The sequence below is a fragment of the Eumetopias jubatus genome, unplaced genomic scaffold (genome assembly GCF_037043125.1).
Source record: "Eumetopias jubatus isolate StellerSeaLion01/CBP00866 unplaced genomic scaffold, mEumJub1_p1.0 scaffold_1, whole genome shotgun sequence".
NCBI classification, from domain to species: Eukaryota; Metazoa; Chordata; class Mammalia; order Carnivora; family Otariidae; genus Eumetopias; species Eumetopias jubatus.
Window position 1 is genome coordinate 93636512 of NW_028274807.1, and position 22091 is coordinate 93658602.

General features: G+C 42.7%; 1 protein-coding gene across 1 annotated transcript in view; it reads left to right on the forward strand.

The window, feature by feature from the left end:
• SLC7A14 (solute carrier family 7 member 14) overlaps nucleotides 1–22091 on the forward strand; it is a 49537-nt gene that overhangs the window by 13232 nt on the left and 14214 nt on the right. Inside the window, exons 2-5 of the mRNA XM_028101174.2 lie at nucleotides 7433–7669; nucleotides 9342–9559; nucleotides 18075–18221; nucleotides 20778–20986. Coding sequence (XP_027956975.1) covers nucleotides 7433–7669; nucleotides 9342–9559; nucleotides 18075–18221; nucleotides 20778–20986 — 811 coding nt within the window. The remainder of the gene's footprint in view (nucleotides 1–7432; nucleotides 7670–9341; nucleotides 9560–18074; nucleotides 18222–20777; nucleotides 20987–22091) is intronic.

Here is a 22091-nt window from a genome sequence, read left to right on the forward strand (position 1 = left end):
TCAGAATTCAACTTTGCAGCTTTTTAAAGCAACTCCTGCATTTTCCCCCAGCCCCTACAACTAATATCTCCTTTGTTATTTTATAATAATTGTTGGTTTTCTTGTCTGTCTTCTCCACTGGACTATAAGACCCACAACAAAGGAACTGTGTTCTTCCTCTTCACCTTTAAATCTCTGAAAGCTAACATAGATGCATAGAGATGGAATCTTATAAGTGTTTTGGATGGATGGATGGATGAATGAATGAATGAATGAAAGCTCCTAGAACCACATATCAGTAGCTTTGATTCTAGCCATTAATCTCTGTCCTTAATCAAAGGGGCAGCTTCAGGTCTGGGGCTCAGGCACATAAACCATCAAGAGAACAACCCCAGTGAGCAGTTGACACCCATTCCGCACCATGCTCAGTGCAGCCCCGTGAGTCCACAGAGGAAGGTCAGAGCTTTGGGGAGATATGGGATGAGGGGGATCCTGAGCAGACCAGCCTCAGGTCTCCCAACCCCCTCCTCAAACAGAGCCACCCAACTGTTACTTATTTTTGTATGAGACTATCAAATGCACACTACGTGTGCAAAGAGGGTTTTACAACCAAGACAAAGCTTTAAAACTCTAGAAGTAGATGGACTGGGTGGTTTTTTTCAGCTAGATTCCCCCAATTTATTAAAAAGATCTCACTCCCTCAGTCACTTGATCCCAGTTCACCTCTGCAGACTCATCCTCCTCAATCTCCAAAGCAGCCCACAGGTGTCATTCCAGCTACCCCTTCCATCTGCCTAAGATCACCCTTTCCCATTTTATTTTGCTTGGAAAAGCCCAGCTCACCCTTCAATATGTGATCAGAAACTTACCCTTTCATCCTGACTTCCCCAGCAATGAAGGACCGTGCTGTCTAAAAACCACTCACCCCACTGGGCTCCCATAACACCTCATAAATACTGTATAGTATTAAATACTGGCTAGGCAGAATCACCTGTTTATTAAACTCTTTCCTGATTGGAATACAGATGCTTCAAGGTCAAGAGATCTCTGTCTCTGGCATTCACTTCAGTGCCTCACATAGTAGGCACTTAACAATGTGTGTCACTTAGGGGTGTCTGAGTGGCATTGCTGGTTAAGCATCTGACTCTTGATTTTGGCTCAGGTCATGATCTCAGGGTCATAAGATTGAGCCCCGCATCAGGCTCTGTGCTCAGCGTGATGTCTACTTGAGATTCTCTCTCCTTCTCCCTCTGCCCCTCACCACACTTGCATTCTCTCTCTCTTTAAAATAAAATAAAATCTTTAAAAAAAAAAAAAACGGTGTCACTTAAAAGATATTAGGAAGTCAGACGTTATCGTAGGAAATTGGTATGTTAGTTGATGGATAGGTTAGGAAATTAGTCAACAGGTTAAACTATATGTTAATGGAAAAACCTCTATTTAAGTAGAGTAATTGGCATTCAAGTGTGAATAACCTCTAGATTTACTCTTTCCAGGTGAAAGTACACTTTTAAAAAGTACTTGTATATCTAATGGCTTTCTTTAGTGGAATGTGAAGGAAAATATTTTTCTTTTTTTTTTAAGATTTTATTTATTTATTTGACAGAGAGAGACACAGCGAGAGAGGGAACACAAGCAGGGGGAGTGGGAGAGGGAGAAGTAGGCTTCCTGCGGAGCAGGGAGCCCGATGCAGGGCTCAATCCGAAGACCCTGGGATCATGACCTGAGCTGAAGGCAGACACTTAACGCCTGAGCCGCCCAGGTGCCCGGGAAATATATTTCTTGAGTGGAGAAATCCTTCTCTTTCACCTACTTGCAGGTGGATCTTTCTCTTTTACACCCTCTTAGGAAGGAGGAGATGGTTCTAAGAGAGTAAAAGAGAACCAGAGCAGGCTGTGCGTGGTGGGACGCACAAATAGTGATTATTTTGATTATTGGAGGCACCATACTGGGCACAGTTTGGAAAGTTCAACATCGTCCACGGGCTCTCTGCGAGTAGTTAATGTAAGGCTGGCTGATTATACCTATTTGTGATAGAACCACAGACTCTCTGAGTTCAGGAAAGAAATTCACAGTGAAAAGGACCAAATTTCTCTGAACTCCAAATCATACACCATTTAGGGTACGCAAGAGGAGATCATTAGAGAATATTTCAAATACGGAATCCCCTTGGCATCTTATCCCAACCCGCTTTTCAATGCGTAAATCCTAAGTTTGCTCCTTAGGCTGGCAGTTTGTCGATTTAACCAAAAACAGTCCTGGGTATAGAAAAAAAACAAAACACTAGGGATGTGACAAAATGAAAAGAAGGGTATGTTTACAATATACTTAAAGAGTGGATAATTTGAAAAGGATATCTGACTTGCAGGCTATGAGAAATCGCTCTATTCCCTCTTGTTCTGCTCAAATGAATCCTCTGTATTTGTCGAGGACCTGGACTTGCCATCTCTGAACAACTACATTGGGAAACTTCACCCGATGGTCTGCAGCAGGCAGTCACTCATGATGGCTATCTTTACCCCGACATTGCACTTCATATTGATTTTCTCCAGCTATGCTGTTATACTTTTGGAATCAATATATCTCTCCCTCTCCAATCACTTGATGGTTAGCCAAGGAATGCAGAATCACTTTGATAATAGCATAAGGCAAATATGACTAGGAAGACAACCCCAGGGGAAGAAATTTTTTAATGCATTACTAACTTGAATAGAGAATATTTATAAATTTTTCTCTCACTTAGAATAGTGATTCTCCACCCTAGTACACCGAATCAACTTTAGGTAATAAATACTTTGAAATTCTTCTTTTGCTACCCTAAAATGCAAACTAGAGATAATGCTACCTTCCTGCACACTTAATTTTCTTTTTTTATAGTTATTGAAATTATATTTTATTTTTTTAAGTTTTTATTTAAATTCCAGTTAGTTAACATTCAGGGTAGGGGTGCCTGGGTGGCTCAGTCAGTTAAGCATCTGCCTTAGGCTCAGGTCATGATCCTGGGGTCCTGGGATCGAGTCCCACATCAGGCTCCCTGCTCAGTAGGGAGTCTGCTTCTCCCTCTCCCACTTGCCTGCCTCTCCCCCTGCTTGTTCATTCTCTCTCTCTCTCCCTCTGTCAAATAAATTAATAAAATCTTTAAAAAAAAAACATACAGTGTAATATTAGTTTCACGTATACAACATAGTAATTCAACACTTCCATAAAACACCCAGTGCTCATCACAGCAAGTGTACTCCTTAATACCCATCACCTATTTAACCCATCCTTCCATCCAACTCCCCTCTACTAACCCTCAGTTTATTTTCTATAGAAAGGGGTCTGTTTCTTGGTTTGCCTCTCTTTCTTTTTTTTCCCCTTTGCTCATTTGTTTTGTTTCTTGAATTCCACATATGAGTGAAATCATATGGTATTTGTCTTTCTCTGACTTATTTTGCTTAGCATCATACTCTCTAGCTCCATCTATGTCATTGCAAATGGTAGATTTCATTCTTTTTTATGACTGAAAAATATTCTTCTTTGTCCATTCATCAATCAGTGGACTCTTGGACTATTTCCACAATGTGGCTCTTGTAGATAATGCTGCTATAAACATTAGGGTGCATGTATCCCTTTGAATTAGTACTCTTGCATTCTTTGGGTAAATACCTAGTAATGCAATTGCTGGATCATAGGGTACTTCTATTTTTAACTTTTTGAGGAAACCTCTACTGTCTTCCAGAGCTACACACTTAATTTTTTAAAAAGTCAATATGCCCTGAGTATGGAAGATAAATTAAAGAAAAGTCACTTTTAGTAAAAATAATATTTCAGTGTGTGGAAGCCGGGGCATAAGTACAATAAGAGAGATAATGATGTCGTCAGAAGTCTGCTGTCATTTACAGAACCACTATAAATGCACACTCACACAGGTGTGCTGTTTGATGTTTGAAGACCATGACTCATGTTACTCTTGATGATATGATTTTCCAAAATAATGGCCAACTCTTGGTAAATTCCAAACAAAACAAATTACAACTGTCCCTCAATTTACCCAGTTGTTGCAGCCCTAGAAAATTCAATGTATATGAAATCATGAAAAAAATGTGTTAATATATAAAATGGAGATAGACTCAGGATCAGAAATTATAAACAGGTTTTTATAATTTATAAACCTGTTTTTATAAACATGTCCATTTTGACCCATAGGAGTTATGGAACACACAGGACAATGCCTCATTCTGTGGGACAGTCCCACACTGTAGAATGTCTAACAGCACAGGCTCCTACCCACTTAATGCTTCAGGTGCCCACAATCCTCATGAGAACAATGGACACCCTCACAGATTTCCAAAATTCCCCCTAGGCAGCAGTACTACTTTTGCTGAGAACTACTGGTTTCCTGTATTGTCTCCAGGGCTGCCCCCACTGACTCAAATGACTGAAAGTTGATTCTGTGAAACCAAAGAATGATAGCACTAGAAGGGACCCTAAAGTTTATCTATCTGGCCCCCTACCTTTACCCATGTTAGGAAAGTAACCTGCCCTTAGACACTCAGTTATTACATGACCTAGAATAAAAACCATGGTTTCCCTTTCTTTGGTTTTTATTTCTTATTGAAATTAGAAAGATACCTTTGAATATGTCTCTCTTACACACCAGATATTTGAGAAAAGTTGAGTGACTGACAACATTTTCTGGCTCTTTTCAGGACATTTGGGGTTGAAATCACTCTTCACCACTGAGCTTCATTGCCAGGGTGGATACTCTGTAGTGCCCACTAAAAGCCTGGATTCTTGCATGCAAATAAATCAGAAAGATGCAAAAATAAAATCCTTTACAAAGTGTCCAAAAGAATGGTCTCTAGGAGCAGAAATTGTCTTACCCAGTTAGTGTCTAATTGATTTTCCCACTATTCTTCCCAAACTCCAGCTATCAGCATCCAAGCAGGATGGGAACTAAATGACTGACTTCATATGCTCCTGCACCGTGCCCAGCTCAGGGCCTCTGTCTCTGCCTCAGGGCAGCAGGGCACTTGTTCCTTCACAAGACCAAAGGGAGACTTGGCTATTTGCCAATTACCCTTGGCAAGTGGGTTCTGATGCTGAATTGGGTATTTTTACATCTAATTTGGCAGATCAAATATTAAAGAGAGAACCACTGATTGCCCAAACTTCATAATACTGGCTCTCCAAATTAAATTTACAATCAAATTTAATGTCAATTTCAAAAGCATTGGTAGAGAAACTTCAATTTACAAGCCTTGTGCATTATTAGGAGTAAAGAGGGTGAAGAGAAGAAACTCATAGGATATAAGAATTATTGGGTAAAGCTGTGGATCCTACACCAAAGAGTAGAATTAGGATTGCCTCCTAATCCCTTCCTCACACCACACTAAAAGGGCAGCCTAATGTGTATCTGCAAACCCAACTCTCTTCAGGAGATGAGAGCACAAAAGTCCTTCAAGCATTCAAGAAAACACTATCAGGTCCTCATACTCAGTGCTTTTACACTCTATACTCTCCTCATGGAAAAATTCTCCAGCCCTTCCTTCAGAGAACAATTCCTCTTAATTTTAGACTCACTCTAACAATTTAAACATCACAGGTGGTCTGCCTGCTCAAAATCACCCCTGTGTCAGCGACAAAAAAAAAAAAAAAAAAAAACAACTGACAGTCTGACCTCCAGGAAGAAGGTGGAAAACTGTTTTACAAAGGGGTGGGGGGGGCCAACATAAGAACTCAAAATAAACGGTGGCCTAGGCTATTCAGTGCAGACACTGATGGCTTTGCTAGCCCTGAGAATGTCTCCATATATAGAACAATATAGTAATTGATGTAAAAGAAAAGGAAACTATGGCCAATATACTTAGCAGCAAAATCCATAAAATTCAATGAAACAGGTAGAATCCTAGAGTGTCAGAATAGGAAGACCCTTAAAAGAGCATCCTTGTCTAATTCCTTTATTTTACAAAGAAGGAAACTGAATATAAAGGAATGAACAGGGTCAAGACAAAGTTGAGAAAGGAGCACAGCCCCACTTTTCCAGTGCTCCTTCCACATGAATGCCCTGAGAGCTGACAGCACTAAGGGGTAGGAAAAGAGATACTGCATCACCTTTAATCATTCATTGTGTCCTGGCTTCTGATAACTCTGTTTTTGCTTCCTTGCATTGATTTTATTCCCTGATTTGTGATGTAAAACCTCAGGGTTGGCCCTTAAAATTGTGACTGAAGGTAAAGTTTACTTTGAAATCCTTTCTACATCCCATTCCTGGTGTGTTTCCTCCAAGCTGTCCTATATTTGTCATCCAACTTGGCACCCCACCCACTGGCCTCAGACCCAGAGTCCCCAGCATGACGTAGGAAATGCTCCCAACTCCCAGAAGTTTGGCGTATTCCCAGTCTCTTTCTAATTTGATCTATAATCCCATCAAAGAATGAGGGAATATACTAGTGTTTTTCAATTATAAGTGGAGAGCTTGTGAAAATGCAGATTCCTGGTCCTCATCCCTGAAATTATGATTTAATAAATGATTCTCGTGGAAGTGGGTTTTGACCCACTTTGGAAAATACATGGCTTCTACTTACCTCTCCAGGCTTTCTGCCCCCAGTCCCCTCATGCACACTTCCCTCCACCCAAATACTTCAGACTGCCTACTCACCATGTCTTTGCTTCATGGTCCACCTTCTTTGCCCAGTTAATTCCTCCATATACCTCAAAACCAGCTGATGCACATCTCTCCTCTCTACTTTCTCTGTTCCTATATATCTCTGCATTATTGAGTTTATGCAGCCTATGATGGACACTGATCTTTTGGTATACCTTCCCTTGAGGTCAGGGTCATGTCTCACTTGCCTTTTTTATTCCCAGCACTTAGCACCCTGCCAAGCACATAGTGGGCATTCTATAAGTATTCATTAAATTGTCTTTTCCACATATTAAATTTCCTGTTAAAAACTTAGTCACTTATTTACATTTGCATGTTTTATCAACCCCACCTCCCATATATAGTACAAAATCTTCACAGATCGCTTGAACTCTCATTCTCAAATGAGGAGCTCCATCCATAATATTTAAAAATGAAAGAGAAGAATGTTAACCTAATGTAGCCATTAAGTGTGGGGGTCATAATGACCTAGGCCCACGTTCATTCAGGATCTCTGACACCTAAGGAACATCACAGAGACATATACAGCAAATAGGAATGTTTCTAAATAAAAAGCAGTTTCCAATAGTTTGTTAGAATCCATTTTGATTGCCTTCGCAGGCATTCAGGTTAAAAGTTTTTCAGAACTGACGTTGCAAGACGTTAGAATTGGCCTTGAATTTATTCATATATATAAAATTTCATGTGTTTGTTCTAAGATTGCAGAGATTCCCAGTATTTTGTACCCAAGATGGTTAAACATCTTGGTGAAGAGGTTAGCTCCTCTCCTGAAGTCCACCACCCATGTGTGCTTGTCCCACGCAGGTGTCTGCTATGCAGAGTTCGGAGTCCGCGTCCCCAAGACCACGGGGTCAGCCTACACCTACAGCTACGTCACTGTCGGGGAATTTGTGGCGTTTTTCATTGGCTGGAACCTGATCCTGGAGTACCTGATTGGCACTGCAGCTGGTGCCAGTGCTCTGAGCAGCATGTTCGACTCCTTAGCAAACCACACCATCAGCCACTGGATGGTGGACAGCGTGGGAACCCTCAACGGCCTGGGTGAGACTGCCATATCCTCTTACTCCAACAAATAAATGGGCTCCCCTTTCAGGATTCAATTTGACAAAATGTATCAAAAGCCTTAAATATGTCTCTTTTTTTTTTTTTTGCAAAGTAGTCCTCTTGTGAATCTATCCTAAGGAAATCATCCTAATTTCCATAAAAGCTTTATATGAAAAAATATTCATCACAGCCTTATTTATAATAAAAAAATTAGAAGCAGCCTAAGTATTCTACAGTGGAGCAAATGATTACGTAAATTGTGGAAGCATATTATGTAGCTTTAAAGCTTTAAAAGGATGATTGGGAAGACTGTTGTAATAACATGGAATATGTTTTTGATGTAATGTCATGTGACAAAGGATACAAATTGTATATGCATCATGTTTATAACTATATAAAAATAAAACCAATGCAGGAAAAATAACTGTAATGAACTTCTCCAGTGGTTTCATCAGATTTTTTTAAATTTTCACAAATAAGCATGTGTTAATTTTTAAATGACAAAATATACTTTTAAAAGGGACAAAATGGATTCCAGTCTAGCAGAAGTCAAGGAGGGGTAATATAACTGGGTAAATACTAAATAACCAGAACTTCATGTAACAAATACCAGGAGCTCCATCCATCGCTTGCTCCTGCTTTCCATCCTGACGTCTGACTTTACCCTCTCATATTCATGGGAACCACACTATAGTTGAGGAAGCTTGGGGGTCTTGCCACAGAACTTCCAAGTACAACTTCCATGGCTGTGTGCTACTCATGTGACTTTGGTGTCCCTATCTCAGAAGAATTGATAAAAATTGTTGAGCATCCTGATACCATGAGAAGATTAAAAAGTATGAAGACCACATCTCCACAGTATACTGATTTCACGAAGTTTTTAGGTCCGAAAAGGCCTCCAAAATCAGGTAGTGCAAACCCCTCACTTTACAGATGAGGTCCAGGGAACTGAGGCATTTGCCCAAGGCTACACAGTTGATCATGGGCAAAAGTACAGCTGAAATTCAGGAGCCTGACAGCTGAGGCAGTGCCTTTTCCCCTCTATAGAGGGCAGGAGTCCACTGGCCAACAGACCAAGCCAAATAGGTGGGGTGTGTTCACTGCTTCTTTTCTCTGCAACCACATACACATAAATGCAAAGAACACCCCTCTTCCAATAGCTTTCAAAGATACACATTTTAAAACTTTCTAAAAATGAAAAGATTGCTGGAATGGAATGGAAAATTTATGGACTATAAAGTGAACAATAGTGAAGATAAACCAGTTTTGAAATAACATGTTAAATCCATATATACACCAAGACTGTCTCAGGACAGATCTGACTTCAAGTGTTCTATGCCACGGTTCCATAGGCCGTGTTGTCATTGTCATGTCATGTCGCACAATTTTGGGTCCAGGATATCAGGTCTTCTTACCTATATACCAAAACCTTCCCATTTGCCAATAGACACTTGTGGACCACAGTGTAGTCACACGTGCACACACATACACACACTTGCACACAAGCGCACATGTGGACAAGCATGCCCGCACACACTTGCTTCTCCTCCCTCCATGACAAACTGATCACCCTTGCCAGAGCTGAGTGCAAATGCCTGACAGGGTGCTAGGAGTTTACATGGCCCTTTTTTCCCTCTGGACAATATTAACTCGTATCTTTGCCCTCTAGGGAAAGGTGAAGAATCATACCCTGACCTTCTGGCTCTAGTGATTGCGATCATCGTCACCATTATTGTTGCGCTGGGGGTAAAGAATTCCGTGGGCTTCAACAACATCCTCAACGTACTGAACCTGGCAGTATGGGTGTTCATCATGATCGCAGGCCTCTTCTTCATCAACGGGAAATACTGGGCTGAGGGCCAGTTTTTGCCCCATGGCTGGTCAGGGGTGAGTTTATCTCTAAAGCCTCGTAAGGCTATTGCACATTCTGCCTTCCATCCTGTGGCTAGTCTGAGACATAGTTTCAAAAAATGCTGCTCTGTCCCATAATCTTCATGGCATCTTTTTCATCACTTTTTATCTGAATTTAATTGGAATGCTCTGAAAAAGAGGTTCCTATATCATTTTTTTTACTTGTTTCACAAACTTTTATTGAGACCCTATTTTATACAAGTAACCATAATAGATTTGATGTTTTGGTCATCTGAAATATGCCTAATCTTATGCGAAGTGCTCTCCATGTAATACTTAAGTGTCCTAATAACCTTGAAAGGAAGATATTTTACATTGTGGTCTTACAGATGAAAAATTCACACTCAGAGAGGTCAGGGGACTCGCTATTAAATACACACTATAAGTGGCAGAGTCAAAACCCAAAGCCAGGACTATCTGACTCCAAAGCCTGTATTTGAAGAGCGTGGTCCTAGAGAATCCCTCTAGAGTATTTTCAGAGAGACAGATCACCTTAAACAGACAAGGCAGTAAAGGAGTCAGAAGAGAGGGTAGGTAGGTTAAGGGATGAGTGTTGCCTGGGTATAGAACTAGGGAAACAATAGTTTTTAAATTTAATCCCAATGTTTGACCCAATGTAGAGAGCCCCACTGAGGTCTGGGTGCAGCTGAGAGGGCACAGTGAGGGCTGGCCGTAAATCCCATTCTAGTGGCATGGTTCATGGCAGCGAAGTCCACCTGGTGTGGTACGGGAGTTGGCCAAAGAGTAGGCTGGACTAAAAGGACATTTTCAGATCTCATCCCCCGATCTGGGTGGTGAGGTTTACACTAAAAAAAAAAAAAAAAAAAAAAAATTGGGACGATCAGAGGACAAAGTCTTTATACTGACAAGGAGTTCTAAATTATGCCTGGATCCTTTTTCTGGTATGATGAAAAATGCCTACTTGATGAATTCATTGGTAAAATTCAACTACCTATTCCTTTCTTGAAAATAGTAGAACATAAATCAGAGAATTTTGAGCTGGAAGAGATCTTAGAAATCACCTGCTTCTACCCCTCATCTAGCAGGTGAAGAAACTGAGGTCAAGGGAGGCCTAGCCCTGGTAGAGAGCAAGTCCGGGACTCCACCAGATTTGCTTTTGTAAAAAACTCTTGCTTAGACTGGTTTTCCTCCAAGATGTCCAGGGACCAGAAATCTCTCTTGGAAAACACTCAAAATAACTCGTGTCTATTCTGAGCCGTGCCATACTGTTCAATGAAAAGAAATAAGCAAGAGAGCAATTTAAGCCAAGATTTCTAGTCTTCTGCTTATCTGTAAGAATTCCACAGTACCGCAAAGTTCGTCCCTCCTTGAAATGCACAAATCCTGAAACTGGTCAAAACCAGAAGAGACAAAGAAACACTGTTGACCCCATTCTGGGTCCCCGAGTCGACATTTTCTTACAATACAAATCGTTCCTTCCCTATCAAATAAAGGAAACAACAAATTACAAGAGTGGCAAAGAAAGAAGTGTTTTTTCTGGAATTCAACTGCATTTTCATCCTAGCACACGAAAACGTTCTCACCATTTTTTTCACAGTCTGAGAAGTTTTGGGGTCATGGACTTAGTGTTAAGACTTTGGCCAACAGCTAACTTCCGTGCTTTCAGATTTTCTCATTCATCAACTGGGACAATTAATTGCACCTAATGTTTGCCAAAAAGAATAACATCTTGGATGATTTTTTGGTACACACTGGGTGGTTAGCAATACTGGTACTTACAGGAGGGAGGAGTTAGACTTTATCGACTGCCTGTTAGGTGCCTGGCATTGTGCTCTACAAATATTATTTCATTCTTATAACAAAACCTTAAAGCAGGTGCTGCTGTCCCCAACTTAACAGATGGAGAATCCAAGGCTCAGAGAGGCTGGAGTCTCTTAGCTGGAGTCACTTAGCTGGTCAGTGCCAGGACTGAAATTCCTAGTCGGGTCTATGTGACTCCAAAGCATTTTCGATTGCATGGTCTAACTTGTGCATGATCGCCCCTTGTTTCTGAGCTTTCTTTAAAAAATGTAATAAGATAACTAATCTAACATATTATGTTCTCATTTCCTTTTAAGCTTTCACAAAGTCAGAGTCTTAGAGCTAGGAGGAGCATTAGGACATGGTCTAGCCTCTTTTCTTACCTTCAGATGGCCCTGTAAACCAGCCCAGGCCAAAGTACATTGTTTACTAAGACATCATAGCAAAACAGTTTGAAAACATTTTGTAAGTACTCAGTTCATGTCTAATTTTCAAAAATCTAAGAGCTCACCCACATGGCACACATTACAGTCTAGGCCCCACGTAAAGACTGGAAGCAGTTAATCTCTTCTGTGCAAATACCCTTTGCCCATGCTGAAGAAGATAAATCAGTCTTTGAACCTGTCCCTTGGTCTTTGTTCTGGGGTCTTTAGTCTCTCTGGGGGTCTCCTCTTCCCACTCAAGGGCCCCATATCCCTTTTCGAGATAGTCAGAAATCCACCGCATGGAGGAAGGAACTAATCGAGCCAGCCTTAGGGGTTCCCATTTATACACCCAAGTTCTCACTAGCTTTTGTAGCAAGGAAAGAAGACCAGAAGTCAGGCATAAAAAAAAGAAAGGAAGGATGCCATTCTTAACTTAGGATTTTCTTTGTGACACACTCTTTCATAGGCACTTTTCATGTAATCTTCACAACAGCCCTGATCTCTACTTCTACATCAAAATATCTTAAGTTGAGAAAATTTAAAGTTACTGATCTAGATTGTAATAGAGCTGAAATTCAATCCCAGTCCTGGTTGAGTCAAAGTCCCCTTATGTACTCCACTACCCCCTGGACCTGGGTTTGGATGAGACCAAATGTCTCTTTTTGCACCTTTGGCCTCATCAACCCAACCCAACCCTATGTCTTGAGTAGGTTTGTCACTGGCCGCCAAAAAGGTTTGGCTGGGATTTTGCATTTTTCACTGCAAATTCATTATCCCTGTAGGAAATTCGAATATGTGTTCTAGTGGCTGTGACTAAAAGCATCAGCTGAGCACAAAGGACAGCCCAGTTTGAGGATGGTGCTGACTCATCCTCTTTCCTATCTGCCTGGCCTTGGGTTTCTGCATAGTACATATCCTCCCTAGCAAACTGGCCTGGACCTGTTCTTTCTCAACTTTGTTTTCTGGTCACTTTTCCAGTCCAGCAAGACCACTTTGTTTTTGGTTTGGTTTGGTTTGGTTTGGTTTTTAAGTAAGCTCTATGCCCAACATGGGGCTTGAACTCATGACCCCAAGATCAAGAGTTTCATGCTCTACCAACTGAGCCACCCAGGCACCCCTAGCAAGGCCACTTTGAATATGGATCCTAATTTTTAAGGTCTGACACCCTCTCATGAACATGTCATCCACCAAGTTAATAAACACACTCCCTACTCTCTTACCTAATAATTGTCAACAAAAGTGATTGGGCCTACTTGGCAGCTGTATGGTCTTCTCCTTAGGGAAAACCTGACCCCTACCCCTGACACAAGGGGCCTAGTTCAGAGTTCTAATCCACTTCGGGTAGGATGGGTTGGAGAAGATCATTGTGTAGGAGATGGTTTATAAGGATACCATTACATGACTTGAAACACAATTCTCAAGTACTTTGAAGGGGTTAATAATGAACAATCTGTCCTCTGGCCATGGACCCTTCATAAGCTTACTCTTTCCCTGCTCCAACCACATCATTCCAAAGAAAATAGCTTAAGCAATAGTTTACTCACTTACAGGTTCTGGGTCAAATGCTTCTTTGGTCTGGAAGAGCTTAAGAACAACAAACATTTTTCTCTAGATCAAGTAACTGCTGGCCTTCAGCTGAACCCCTGCTTCCCTCTATAGTTCCTCGGCCCCTGAACATTGTTGGATGTGTATTCCCTGTATGTTATTTGTTCTTGATGCTATCTTATGGTTTTTCTTTAACCAAATAAGACACTCTACCTGCACAAATAGCTCCCAGGAAAATGGTCCATAACAAGGATTTGTGGGGAATGCTGACTGCCTCCAAACAAAGGGAAAGTTGTTTTTCATCTTCTCCATATTTTAATTCATTTGCTGGAACCTATTAGCACATTCTACTGCCACTGTGGACAGGCTGCTAATAGCTGTGGAGCATGAGGGTGGTAGAAAATGCTATTAAAGTTGGAATTTTGTCTTGTTACCTTGGGAGTGAATTATATAAAGTTGCCTAATTAGCTCCTAGGCATCTGGCAGACTGGCCAAGGCAGAATATGGAGAGCTGCCTCAAGAATACCAGTAACACATAGGGGGCTAGCTTTTAGGGACTTCACACCCTGAATAGCATGCCACTCATGACGTTGCTTTTGACAACTAAATAAGCTGCAGCCAGCCCTCCCGCAACTGAGGCACGTGCTGCTTCCCCACTAAAGCTCTATAGAGGGATGGGCTGATCTGGATCACCCACGTGAGCCGCCACACCAGGATTACTTTGGGAAACTATTTCTGCTTATGTCATCAAATTAAAAAGTCAATTTTAAAAGTTACGATAAAGTACCAATGAACCTAGAGACACACATATACACACACTTCATCCACCAATTTCATTCACCGATGCTCACTCCTAAGTACATACACATTCTTTCATACATGGAAGAGAATCCTAACCACAAATCCCTGTGGCCAAATCTGAGGTCTGGATAGAGCAAAGTGGAAAGTAGTTTTAGTGGTCATTAGGGTAGAGACACATGCATACACAGGTTCATTTCCTGGCTCTTTTGTGTTCATCAATCAGGTCCCTCATCAATCCTTGCTTGCAAGGAAGAAAAACTCATTCAAACTAACTTAAGTAAAAAGGTGACCTTATTTGCTAATTTTATTATCTTCTCTTTGATAATCTGTTTATTTGATCTATATCTTGTTAGATCAGGATCTGTTTGATCTTGGCAGGTATGCTGGGTTTTTTTCTATTTGCCCCCCGCCCCAGATCCATTATCCACTCTCTGTTCTATGCTCCAGAAAGCCCCTCACTGGTTGCTCCCTGTTGGACTTAGCTAGTGGGCTTCACTGAAATCATTTCATTTAAACCATCTGAGTTAAATTCTGTTTACTACCTAATGCAGTGGAACCTCTAAGTGTCCTACCTTTGATCTGTCCAGTCGTCCTTCAACCATAATGGCTTTCTAGTTCTACATAGCAAATTTGGTTAACAGACATTCTCTTTGCAAACTTTTTGTCTCTATTCCCAGCTTGACCATAGTCAATATTTTGATATCACACAATCATCAGTAATTGCCATCTATTTTTTCAGTTGTTTGGAAAATAGTAGCATTTGTGCCTTACAAATTATACAGACAGCTATTAATCTTGTTCAGTTTATTACTACAGTCAAGGTTGTATTTTGGATCTTGCAATGTCCTTTAGACTCCAAGCCCCAGGGGGTTAAGCTCAGAATACTTTTGCTCATGACTGTATCCATATCACAAAGCACAGTGCCTGGCAGAAGGGAGCAGGTAATAAAATATGTGTCCAGTTCTAAAAAAAGAAACAAGGAGGAGGAGGAATTTGTTTATGCCTTTGGGTTTCATCTGTTCTAGAAAACTTAAAATAGTAATAAAAAATACCACTGGTAAGAGCTAATATATAGTAAGCACCTACTGTAGTCTATGACTGCAGTTCACTATATTATGTCATTTAATCCTTGTAACCACACTATGAATTAAATATTATTTTCATCTCCATTTAAGAAAATGAGGTTCCAAGAGGTTAGGAACTTGTTCTAGGTCACCAAGCCTGTATGTGACAGAGCCACCCTAAGTTCAACAGTCTACAGAACCTGCTCTACCAACCAAATCCAATGCTCGCCCCTCTTACCCCCGCCCTCTGTATGGCTTTGCCATTCCCTCTGGAGCCCACAGTATACTTCTCCTCCAACTGCTTCATGGTCAGTACATCAAAATTGTGGAAGGTGTCTTCCATGTCTTCCGCTGAGTCTTCTTTTCTTCAAGTTACACATCCCTGGTCCCCAGTGATTCCTCACACAGCATGACTTACAGACCTCTCATCTTGTTCTAGTGTAGACGTGCCCCAAAGTTCTTATTTAAGACACTTCCACCCCTCCCCCCTTCCTCAGCCGTGAGGGTTGGCTATCTATGAACTTCCCATCCAGAACTCACCACACGAAATAGGCATAACACTGTCTCCCTGGGACACCCTAACTGGGAGTGATACATCATCAGACTGATTGTCATAACAGATCCGTATGATTCACAGGAGGTGTGTGTGTGTGCACGTGCGTGTATGTGTAAGGGAAGAAGGATGTTATAGGAAGAGAAAGCAGAACCTGTTTTCTAGAAGCTGTTTTACAGCAAGGCTTTCCTTGATGGGGGAAGTTTAGGGAGTCTGCAATCCCAGCATCTATTCACCCTTAAAGAACAAAAACATGTTCTAGACAACTGAAAATAAGCACATTTCCAAACCTGTGAACCTCCATGCACAATGAAGTGAGATCTGTTTTCTCTCCTTGACTGGAGGCCCAAACATTTTCCATTCCCTGAAATGAAAGGACTTCACTGAAGTGAAAGTGGGAGTTAATGCCCCTCCCAGAAAGTAGCCCTCCGACAACTGCTTGTTTGAGAAGTTCTTTCTCCCCGAGTTATTAGAATAGACCAGGAGTTCTTCTATTGTTTTGTGCTATGTGCTCCTTGGCAGTCTGGTGAAGACTCTGAACCCCTTCTAAGAATCGTGTTTATAAATGAATAACCTAATTCATAGGAATTCAAAAGAAATCAAATATTTTAAAATATAGTTATAAAATATTTTTAAATTGTGATATAATAGCAATGTGTTTCTTTAATAGTGTTTTAAATATTGATATCTATGTCAAATAACTATCATAATTTGGAAGTAACAACAAGCACAAGTGATATTTCAACAACTCTGCAACAATCTATTATGGAAAAAATATCCGATCGCTATTGGTGACAAAGTCACAGGTACTGTTCATTACCTGCATTCGTCATTAAAAGAAATGCTAATGTTCAGTCAGAGGTTAGGAAAGATAAAGATGTAATCTCTTCCCAGAAAAATTCATAGACCCCCTGAGTTAAATGGACCCAGGTTAAGAACCCCCAATTGGGGAACTGAAACTTTAGAATCTTAATGGGAGAGACTGTAGAAATGACCGAGTCATCTTACAAGTGAGCAAAACTCGATTTGAGGTGTGAGAGCTTCAGTTTTTAATGTACCTCGTACATTCCAGTACTTAGTATTTTATCTCTACTAATTGAAAAACCAGTGGGAAAGTTTAGGAGTGAAAATTTGAGCACAGGTTATCTGCTTGGAACGTGTATTGAATTTCATCATTTATAAGCTGTATGTGGAGAAAAGGGGACACAATGAAGCTCATTCCTGGACCCCTGGCTAGAGCTTGCATACTGCCAAGGCCCCTCACCCTCTACACACAAGTCTAGAAAAAGCTCTCTCACCCTCCCCTAAAAGGACATTCCCCAAGCATTCGAAGAGGCACACTTTTTACTTTCAGCTGACACTGAGAATGCTAAGGTGGGGAAGCTTTAGTTGATTCTTTGGAAGAAAGTAACACACTCCTCAAGGAAGAGTCTCACTGACATCTTGACTTATCATGTCCCAACCACTCCTGGAGCCATGCAAGCTCCTGTCCGACAGACATCCAGCAGATGTCACTGGATACCACCTCCACAGCCCTACACTGCCTTGTAGCACACATCTTCTCCTGCCTATAAAGCCTAACAAAGTCACTCAAGCCTCCAAAGGAGCAGAAAAATCCAACTGTCTCTACCTGTCTTCCCATGAAAGACAATAGGGTAATAGACAACTGAAAACAAGCATGTTTCCAAACCTGTGAACCTCCATTCCCCGAAATGAAGGACTTCACTGACGTGAAATTGGGAGTTCCGAAGATCTGAACATCTTTTATATCATTTCAGATCTAGAAGTTACCACAGAGATGATCTATTAGGGGCACTAATGGTAATTTGGGCAGGACAACTTTTTGTGCAGAAGTATTTGAGCCCCATACACTAAAAGCTGAAAGCGCATGCCCCATGTCTCCGTGACCATCACAAGTAACTCCTCACATTTCCAAACATCCCCTAAGGGAGGTCATACAGCCCCTGCTTGTGGATGAGAACCACTGAATGAAAATGAAGCACAGAAAGTTTAATGAGTTCCCCCAAGACATAGGGATAGCCAACTTACTGATTTGCTTACAACCCCACTTATTTCCAAAAATGATTTGAATGTGTTGAACAACCCAGTTTTCATTTGGTCGAAATTCTCCTTACCTCCATTTTACACATGAGGGAATTGCCCAGGGTCACACAGCTAGAAAGTACTGGAGATCAGAACCAAACGCTGAGCCCAAGTTCCGCCATGTTCCTCCCTCTGCTGCTCAGGAATGTCGCCAGGCACTGGGCAGTTGTGAGTACCACATGTTAGGCCCTTGTGCCGCTCGGACACTCTGAGTCTGAGAAATGCCATTGTCCCACCAGGTGCTGCAAGGAGCAGCCACGTGTTTCTATGCTTTCATTGGCTTTGACATCATCGCCACCACCGGAGAGGAAGCCAAGAATCCAAACACGTCCATCCCTTATGCTATCACCGCCTCCCTGGTCATCTGCCTGACAGCATATGTATCTGTAAGTACTACATCCTTTCAGGACCGTCCTGATGGTTTTTTCATATTTGGCCATAAAATGTAGCTCCGGGACTGGGTTACCTTCTGTCCGGAAGTGGTCCCTTCCTTGTGCTATCTTGGTGTCTGTATGCATGTGTCCATGCACCCTCTATCCCACCCACCCACGACAAGAAGAAAATCAGGACTTCAAACTGGAGATGGGAGGAGCCCGGGCCCTCACTTACTTCAGCCTTGGCCTCCGAGCCTCCATCCCCATTCCTCCCCACACACAGACTCTGGGCGTCCACTGCTGCCCAGGGGATGGTGTACAGGGAGTGGGCTGCTGTCCAAGGAGCTCAGATCATAGGCTGGCAGTAACGGGTGGGTGTGCAAGCAGAGGCATTGTGGACCTCTGTGCACCCTCCTCAATGCTCTTCTGTCTTCTGGGAACTTCCCGGCAGTGAGAGGCAAGGCTCTCCCAGAGTGGGGAGAGAGAGTACATCATCCTCTAGAGACATTCTTCCCCTTAAATCTTGGGGGAAATTTCTTTCTGTTGTTGCTCCCTCTTTTTATAGCAGTCCAAGCATCTTTTTAAGGTTTTCCTACTAAAGGGAATCCTCAGAAGGAAGCCTTTGGCTTGTCTTCTCAGGATCACTTCCCTGAGATGCTCTTTACACTTACGATGTGTCATTTCTCAGCTCCCATCCCAGAATTTCTATCACAGAAATAGTTCACTCACAGCCAACATGCCCCCCCCCACCGCCCCAACCCAGCCCCTGGCAATGGAGAGAACCAGGTGAAGAGCCAGTAGGTATGTCGTTACATAAATGCCCCAGGCCCTGAGAGTCCCGCTCACTTCAGTTACCACAAATAGGAAAGAGCCAGCAGCAGGAGACATGCCCTATCAGCCCTGCCACCCTGGCTGCGTAGCATGGGAAAAGAACCTCCTTCCCCAAAACTAAAACAAAACAAAAACATATTTAGCAACTAAGGAAGCCAGATCAGTGGCTGACTTGATCATTAAGGCAAGCTGCAAAGTAAGAGTGTCCTGGACACCAAAGGAAAACACAACAGTAGCCTTGGATGTGGTTTATAGGAATTCAGCTACTCCTCGAAATTGTTTTAGAAGTAGGCCAGTTATCACCTCCCCCACTGCACACACAGGCGAGCAGTTTCATCTTATCCATAACCTGGTTATCCCTGTAAACGGGGTGTTCAGGGAGTAGGGGTGGTGTCAGGGGAGCAGGAGAGACACCCTGCTCTGCGTTTCCCCTCTTATTCCTCCCTTACATACCTCCCCCTCCTTCAGGGGCCAACCCCTCCGGCACACACAATAAAGTTAATAATCACAATTCCTTCCTTAGTACAGTGCTTTATAGACTACAGAGTACTTCTATGCATCTATCAACTTTTGCCCATCCTGACCTAAACTTGAGCAGTAGACTCAATGCAAATTGCTGTAGGAATCAATCCCATTCTCCTCCAGCCCACCCTCAAAGGGGATGTTGCAAGTGGTGAAGTTGCTGGGAAACATTCTCTTCTAGAACACATGGCCCTTACCCATGCCTCTGGGGTTGTTTGGTGTTGTGCTGGTCAGCAGGTTGCCATTCCATGATCAGAAGAGCCAAATTGCTGGCCTGTGGTGGTCCATCCTCCTGTCCTCCCTAGCAGCCCATGGCTTCGCAGGAGGATTTTGGCTCCTGACACACATGTGAAGGAGTGGTCTAGAAATGCACCACCCTCTCCATTTCAGGCTCTGAACTCCCTTCTTGATGCCAGCATTGGCCTCTGCAGGCCAGGGGAAGCCTGGCCTAATGACCGGTGGCTTCATTGCCCAGGGCCATGAGGAAGGGATGTTATGGCAGATGGATGGCATACGAAGGAAGGTAGGTCTTGGGAGCCAAGTGATTCCTGGCTAAGCAAAGCCACAATAGTCTTACAACCCCAGAGTAGAACTGGGTTCCATCCTGATGCCATAATTTGTTTGTTGGTCTGCCTGGCTCCTGACACTGAGCTACAGAGAAGAAATGGAAATATAAGTCCTTACTTGGGTCCCATCTGCTAACTGGCTATGGCCCTCTGATCACTTATCTTCGGAGTTTCTATCTCTGGTCTTCAGGGTGAAAGGGAACATATAGTTAAGAGTGTATAGGACCCTGAAAGTATAAAAGAAATGAGAGTCTGGCTCATGTGGGCAGGGTGCCCATGGTCACTGCTAGGCCCTGGCTCCAGTGCCTTTGGCTGTCCTTCCTTCTACCTGATAGTATCTGCCCTTCATTGAACTGTCAATGTAGGTCTGCTGTTGTTGTGCTTAAATACCTGCATACTTCTTCCTCAGCTATGAAAGGGCCAGAGAGATGATCCTAAAGGATCATCTGGCCAAGTCCACTAAATTCTAACGAGAAGAGAAAATACTGAGACCCCCAAGAGCTCTGGAGCCCAAATGAGAGGTCTAAATTAAGGGCACATGCCAGGAAGTGGCAAATTCAAAATCCAGGCTTCTTTGCTCTCCTGTGGGACATCCATCCATGTTGACTGTCCTCTCTACCTCCAGCCATGTTTTCTCTTGTTTTAACAGGTGAGCATGATCTTAACTCTGATGGTGCCATACAATGCCATTGACACGGAATCCCCGCTCATGGAGATGTTTGTGGCTCATGGGTTCTATGCTGCAAAATTCATAGTGGCCATTGGGTCGGTTGCAGGACTGACGGTCAGCTTGCTGGGCTCCCTCTTCCCAATGCCAAGGGTCATTTATGCCATGGCTGGTGATGGGCTCCTTTTCAGGTAAGGGCTATGCTCCATGAACTGTATTCTATTCTGCCATGCCTGCCCAGGGAGAATGTCAGCCTGACTATAGTTTTGATGTGAGTGTATGTCACACAGACTATGGAACTTGTCATATATCCTGACAAAGAGTTTGAGTGAGAGTGATGTAAGCCCTGAAATAGTCCCTCAGTTTGACTCTAGGTCCCTCAATCTAGCACAAACTGCTATGTTCCCCTAACTGCCCCCACCCCTCCTGTTTGGCACTGTGTGTTACTTTCTAAAGATTGTGGGTGTCCAACTGTCATGCTGGGTGGCTTCCAGAAGGAAGGACCCATCCCAGGAACATCTTAGGCCTGCCCTCACATTGAGGCCTGGTACTGCCCATCTCTCCACAGTCCCTCTGAAGCTGAAAACATTCAAAGCTACCATTGCAGGGAGGATAAGACCATCTGAACAAAGCCTAATAACAGTAGCAACAATGGCTACCATTTATTGAACATTTGTGTATCCTGGGTGCTTTGTATACAGTATCCCAGTTAGTTGTCACAATAACCCTGTTCTGCAGATGGATATAGTAGATGAGTATACTCAGGTGAAAAAACTTGCCCCAGCTGCTGAGTGAGGGGCCAGGGTTTGTACTCATGACTGTCTGACTCCAAAGGGGTCATACATTGGCCATAAAGTGGTCAATCTGCCCATGGGCACAAAGGGAACGTGGCCCACCTCTTGGTTCCCAGTGCCCACCATATGAGGGCCTTGCAGCGAAGGCATTCTTCAAGTTCACAAAGCAAGGAGTAAAGCATAGAGGCCAAGGAGCTCTCAGGGGTATGGAGGGATACCCTCAGGGACTTTCTCTCTGCCATGAGCTGTCATCTTCTGCTTCATTTCCTCCGCATAACCTCAAAGTCATCACCAGGTCAGAGCTGCCATGTTTGGGAGCTAGAGAGTTGGAGAAGAGGCTGATTATAGTGGAGATGTGACAACTTCCCCCACACATCCAAAAGATTTTTCTGCTGTCAAAGAAAACTAAGAGGAAAAAAACCCAAGCACAGCTGATAGTCATGTGTAAAACACAAAAATAAGGGGAGGGGACCTAGGACTCAGTCAGTTAAATGGCTGACTC